General features: G+C 28.4%; 1 protein-coding gene across 1 annotated transcript in view; it reads right to left on the bottom strand.

Annotated features, from left to right (window-relative positions):
* The window catches only part of RhoBTB (Rho-related BTB domain containing), a 161,069-nt gene that overhangs the window by 70,828 nt on the left and 83,410 nt on the right, over positions 1–6,831 (bottom strand). The window contains exons 4-5 of the mRNA XM_067047563.1: positions 4,995–5,098; positions 1,278–1,475 (exon numbers count right to left, since the gene is read on the bottom strand). Of these exons, the coding sequence (XP_066903664.1) occupies positions 1,278–1,475; positions 4,995–5,098 (302 nt within the window). The remainder of the gene's footprint in view (positions 1–1,277; positions 1,476–4,994; positions 5,099–6,831) is intronic.

Here is a 6,831-nt window from a genome sequence, read left to right on the forward strand (position 1 = left end):
AGTTTTAAAAAGAATAAAGTTGAGAAAAAGGATCAAAATTGTTTTTAAATAAAATATTCATATTTCTTTGGATTATATAACTTCAGATTTTTATTTTATTTCCTTAATTATGTTATTTTACTTACTCATTCAATTACCTATATATACATTTTATTTTCCACTTCTTTTATCAATTTTATTTTATTAATTCCATTCTGTACAATTATTTACTTTATGTCATTCAGTTTGTATTTTCTTTTATATTTTCTGTATTAATTAATTGTAATCTTGTTCTGTTCTTAGCCCTGATGAAAGCTAGAAATTCAGGCTGAAACGTTGGTAAGATTAAATAAGTTATTTCAACTTATTTGTGTTATATTTTGACCGCACCCCCAACCACCTTCTCCTCGTATAAGTCATCCACGGTCAACTATCTCTCATGATTATGAAACTTTAAATACTATGATGTACCAGAATATGAATTGGGATAAGAAAGTAAAAATAAAATTGATAACTTGTAAAATAACATGAAGTACAAAATTTATAAAAATAAAAATTTGAAAGTGGTTTATAAAATTATCTGTAGGAACTAAGTTCCTATTTTTATTATCAATTTTCTGATGATAATTTGGATTTGTTCAGGATTTTTTTCATACTAGTATAAAATAATTTTTTTTAAAAATACATGCATATGACAGACTGTATTTATTAATTTTATTTATATACAATGTTTTTATAAAAATGAAGAAGATGGTCAGGGTTGCGGTCAAAAAAGGACAAATAGTTTTTGACTATTTTTTTTTGTTTTTACTGCAACTCTGACCATCTTCTTCATATTTTAAATTATACAGTCAACTCTATGTATATATATAATATGTTTTTGTAAATGTTTAATTTTAAATTTTTTTAATCATAGTAAAAGAGATTCTCATTATAGAAATGAACCTAAAAGTGAAAAAGAAGCAAAAGTGAAATAATTAAATTTTTGAAGCTTTTTATACACAATTATTATACTTCGTACTATACAATCTAAAAAAAAATTAAAGTATATAGATTGTGGTATCTATTTATAAATAAAATTTGTCTCTTGTTTTTACATTTGATCCTTCTTTCTTCTCCTTCATAAAACCACAGTGGTAACATTATAATTAATGAGTTAAGAAAATCCATAGAAGCTTTTCCAAAATTATTAATAATAAATTTTTAAAATCTAAGGTTAGAAAATAGTTTTTAGTGAATTGATAAAATTTATAAAAGACCTTTTTATTTTTCTATAACTGCTTCCTTCAATATTATACCTAAGGAAAGGACTCCTCTCTCGGAAAAAGTCTAGGTATGCTTCGTCTCTGTACATGAACCTGAGGTCATTCTTACAGCCAACGAGGATGACGGGAGTATGTGGGCAAAACTTGCGGATTTCTGGATACCACATAGCCTTGCAGTTCCGTAATGAATTGGGAGAGGCAAGAGAGAAGCATAGTAGGACAACATCTGACCTGTGACAAACCAATATAATTAATAAAAGGAATAGTATGTTTTCTAGATTCAACTATAATTTATTTTATGTATATTTGTTAAAAACAGCTAATAAGGAAAAATAAAAATAGATAATACAGTTAAAAGATAATTTATAAAAAAATATTAAGTAAATCATGTCAGCATAAAAAATTGATAAGAAAATAATTCTATCTATAAAAAGTAAAATAGAAGGGGTATGGCAAATGCAACAGGAATATTGGAAATTTATTAATTGCCTATTAAATTAATATCTCCTCAGAAGGTTTCCAATTTAATAAAATATATATATAATTAAAAAATATCGTAAAAATTATATAAAAATGAAAAGTGTAAATTAAAAAATAATGGAAAGAAGATGAACAGAGTAAAGTATAAATAATATATTGTAATGTCCTCTTTTATGATTAAATATTTATTTTTTTAATATATAAATGATTTTTAGTTGGTTTTATGTGATTTATCTTTTCAATATATTTATTTGTAGTATTAAACCTAAAAGCAAGCTAACCGATTTTCATCAGTAAAATATGCAGTCACAAAAGATATCATGCATAGCCAAGATGGTGGCGTGAGTCCTGCAAAAAGTTTGTTGAATCGTGGCCATGTTGAGCAGATTCAAATGTTTTAAAAACTTTATTTTAACTTCCCATCATAATTGTAGTTACAGTAAATTTAAGAAGAAATAGAAGTTAAGAACATGTATTAAAGAAAATTATTCATAAAGTAAATTATAAGAAAAAACTCAAAACCATAGTGCCACACGAGTGAGAACAAACATCTAGAGAAGGGGAAGGAAGAAAGCTTTTAGAGGACATTTTGTTGTTTAGGTGCGGGCAAGGAATGATATTTCCTGGATGAGGTCTTCATCATCTCTTGTCTAGCTCAAGGGCAAACATTTTGAAAAAGGAGACATCGGAGAGTCACCCACGAAGAAAAAAGGATTCTTTGTTTGTATCGCCAAACAACACACTTGGGTGGATTGTGAGTAAAAAACTTTTAGAGCACCAAGGTTTTGTTTCGTTAGTGTTTGTTTGCTGAAAGATTGTTTACAGCAAGTGTTGGTTAGTTGATTAAGAAGACAAAGAAAATCATCAAAAGAAGATTCTATGAAATCGGTTAGTTTTGTTCTAAAAAAAATTGGATACATTTGTAAAAGAGATATTAATTAAGTTTAAATGTTATTAGTAGTAAAGTATCAGTTTCTGATTGCCTAGAAACCTGCTCTGAGATTAAGAGTATTATTTTATAAAATTCTCCAATCTGTTAAATATTAAAGCTTTTCATTTGAACCCAAGCTATCTTTTAGATATGAAAATTAAGTTAAAAATATCAAATTCCATTTTTTTTATTTAAATAATTTTTGAATATTACAATATGCAATGATAAATATTATTAACCAAATGTACAGCTAGAGCAATACTGAAAAAAATAATAGATTATAAGTAAAGGTAAAAACGCATATAATAGAAAATTATTATTATTATTATTGGCGCGACAGACCATAGAGGACCAAGTGATGTATATAGAAAATACATCATGTGTCTCATGACAAGGTTTTCATAGGGTGGGTTCGTCACTCCCACGCCTATTTTAGTGAGTGCCACCCATTAGCTTACGGGCCTCACAAATGCCCGGGGGAAGTTGTGAGTGAGTATTGCATATTTATATGCTTGAAAAAATCCCGGGTAGGGCCGGGGACTTGATCTTGTAGCCTTCGGGTTGGTAGACTGGCGCGTTACCACGCTGCTACCTGACCCCCATAATAGAAAATTAAAAAGAGGAAAAACATAATGAAGAAGCATGCATATGACGAGATGGTAAATATAACAAGGGAAAAATAAATTAAAATAATGAACAAATCAGGATACTAATTTCATACCTGGTAAGTAAACAAAAGAGTGAAGAGACATAAAGTAAGGCAACATGAATGGGGAATAAGTTACAAATGGCTGTTAAATAGTATTAGCATTATGATAAGTTAAAGATATTATAAATATCAAATTATCGTAAGATATTATAATTAAAGGGGTATGTGGATGAAGGGGTTATGTTACAAATAGTAAATTTTAAGAAAACAAGCTTCAATTTTCTTTTTTTTGTTGGAGTTTGTTATGGTTTGAAGTGTAAATGGCCCCTTCTACATCTAGTTATCTCAGTTATTAAATGGATTTTGAGGTTAGAATACCTCACACTAGCAAGATACCTAACACCTAACCTAAAAGATACACCTAAGCCCTTCATCCAAATAAAAGATTAAAAAATCAAAAAATGTTGCTAATCCCTCCATCCACTCACCCCTTCAATTATAAAAACATGAAATAAAAGAAGACATCAAACAATAATGTAGAATAATACATACAAGATAAAAAGAGAATGTACATAAAACATATGGAGTACGATACTAAGGTTAAAATACAAAATTATAATGTAAAAAGATTGTGGGACAAAACATTAAATAACTGACTCCTTGGCGCTACAGGCTGATGCGGTCCTTCGTCGCTTGCAAGTTGTGGGTGTTCAACAGATCTTGGGCATCCCAGATGACTTTTTTTTTAATGACTCCTTTTCTAGTCACTCCTGACATATGGGACATAAAGCATCTGCCTGGGTATTCTTTGATCAAAATTTAATTCACATTTCCTATCCATCTTATTTGGGCTCTTTTCACTAAAGCCATGATGTTGGGTTCTCCAAACAGTTCCACGATCTCCTCATATCTCCTTCTTCTTCATGATCCATTTTCAGCAACTCCATCTCATATTCTTCTTAAAACCTTTCTCTCATAGGAGAAGAGTATCCTTTCTGATTTTCTAGTCCAAGGGTTTTCATGGACCACGTTTTACATCACACACAACTATTGTTGGGTTTTGCAGATTATAACTTACATTCTTTTAGAACGTGCTCTAAACTTCAATAATCTTTGCAATGAGAAAAAGCAACTATTTCCCACTGCTATCCTGGTCTGTATTTTGCGCTCTACTTCATTGTTGTCTGTAATGAGGCTTCCCAAGTACTGAAACTGGTTTACAGAACTAAAACTGTAATCTTTGAAAGTTACTTCAATGTACCCTTTCTTTTCTCTTCTTCAACTTTTTATGTACAAAGTAATATTTTCATTAACCCTGAGGCATAGTTTAGCTGCTGTTTCTTTGAATTCCTGGAATGTTCATCGTAATACTGTTTGGGTACTTTGGTGACTAAAGATGCAAATTTTATAGTGAATTTTGAAAATTCATTGTTGAGATTATGATGGTGTTATACTAGAACTGTTCTTCTTGCATTTTTGGATCTTTTTCTTATTAATGAATAGAATGTCATATTTTACTTTCATCTGAAAATACAATGTATACATATGGAGAAGAAATATCGAAAAGTTTAATTCATTCTTACTCTTCAACTCACTCATAGAGTAATGTTGAGGATGACATTCAGTTTGTTTTAAACTTTAATATCAACCTTAATACCAACAGTAAAACTGGTAACTAACAAAAATTTACCTTCCATAAGCAAACCTCCTGTCTTTCTCATGATCGCCGAAGGTGTCCCATAGTCTCAGTGAAACATTCACTCCGTCCACCACTTCCCAAGATCTCTCCAAAACCTAGAATATGATATCGAGCAGTTTATAAAATAATTAAAAAAAAATTATAATAGAGACAAAATATTATGCAAACAAATTTAGTACAACAAAATGATTTTAATATCATTTTGTTGTACTAAATTTGTTTGCATAATAGAGACAAAATATTATACAAAATTATAAAAACTAATGAATCTATTAGAAATATATTTTTTAACAAAACTACTAAAATGATGAAATTAGAGGTGAAATTCATTATGATGATAAAATCATTCCATATGCCTACTGGAGACAACCCTGAAACTAAATCCCATGACTATGACTGTCTCACAAACATTAATAATACAAAAATATGTTGTTTTAAAACATTAAATGTTGTTGAAAAATATAAATATCTTTTTATTTTCTTGGGAACCCCATGTTTCAAAGAGATTAAGAGTATGGTCATATAAAATTTATTACCTCAAATTTGTATTTAACAGAGAAGCCTCAATAATGATGTGCAAAGCACTATTTGAATCAATATATATCGATATGGGATTGAATTTTATGGTGCCAGTGCTGATAGTCATTTATCAAAACTTGCAAATCTACAGCATCGAACATTAAGAACGATAACACACTGCAATAATAAAGCAGAAAATCTTAAAATTGTTGGTACTTTACACCTACACTATTTTATTTTTACAGAATTATCATAAAAATTATGGATAGTAATATATTTAGAAAAGAAATAATATATCTAAAATTTTTTGAGAAAAAATTAAATTTGTCAAACCACCCAATAACAATATATTTGGTAAATGTACTTCAAACTATATGGTATCATATCTGTTCAATCACTTACCAAAAGAACTAATAAATAAATCGGCAACAGAGAAAATTAAAAATGAAATATTTAACTGGGTATATGAGAAGATGGTCAGGGTTGCGGTCAAAAAAGAACAAATAGTTTATAACTATTTTAATGTCCTAATATAATATAAATAAAAAAAAAAAAGAGAATAAGATGAACCTGTTAGCTTGAAAGGTTCGTTTTATTCTCTTTTTTTTTTTTCCTTTCTTTACTTTACCACCCCTTCTTTTCTCCATTTTCCTTACCTACGTTATTAGTTATGTTCACTATATTATTATTGTTGTTTTCAAAATTTTTTTTTCTTCTATTCATTTCTTTTGTTCAACTTTACTTATATTTTGCATCTTTATCAATTATTATGGTTAAATATATTTTCATTCCATATTTCAATTTTTAAATTATTAATAACTAATATGTTCATACTTCTTTGCATTATATAACTTCACTTTTTCAATTAGCTATGTATACATTTTATTTCCCACTTCTCTCATCACTTCATTTTATTAATTCTATTCTGTAAAATTATTCATTTTATGTCATTCAGTTTGTATTTTCTTTTATATTTTCTGTATTAATTAGTTGTAATCTTGTTCTGTTCTTAGCCCTGATGAAAGCTAGAAATTCTGGTCGAAACGTTGGTAAGATTAAATAAGTTATTTCAACTTATTTGTGTTATATTTTGACCGCAACCCCAACCATCTTCTCCTCGTACATCATCCATGGTCAACTATCTCTCATAATTAAAGATATTATTTATTTAGATATTACTAGATCCTTATTTTTATGTATTCTTATATCATCTTGTTTTATTCTCATCATTATATTAATACACTGATTGTAAAGTTTTAGCTTTGTTATTCACTTCAAAGTCCTTTCAGTTATTTTTATTATTATTTTT

The sequence above is a fragment of the Halyomorpha halys genome, unplaced genomic scaffold (genome assembly GCF_000696795.3).
Source record: "Halyomorpha halys isolate HHAL.00 unplaced genomic scaffold, Hhal_1.1 Scaffold351.1, whole genome shotgun sequence".
In the NCBI taxonomy this organism is placed as follows: Eukaryota; Metazoa; Arthropoda; class Insecta; order Hemiptera; family Pentatomidae; genus Halyomorpha; species Halyomorpha halys.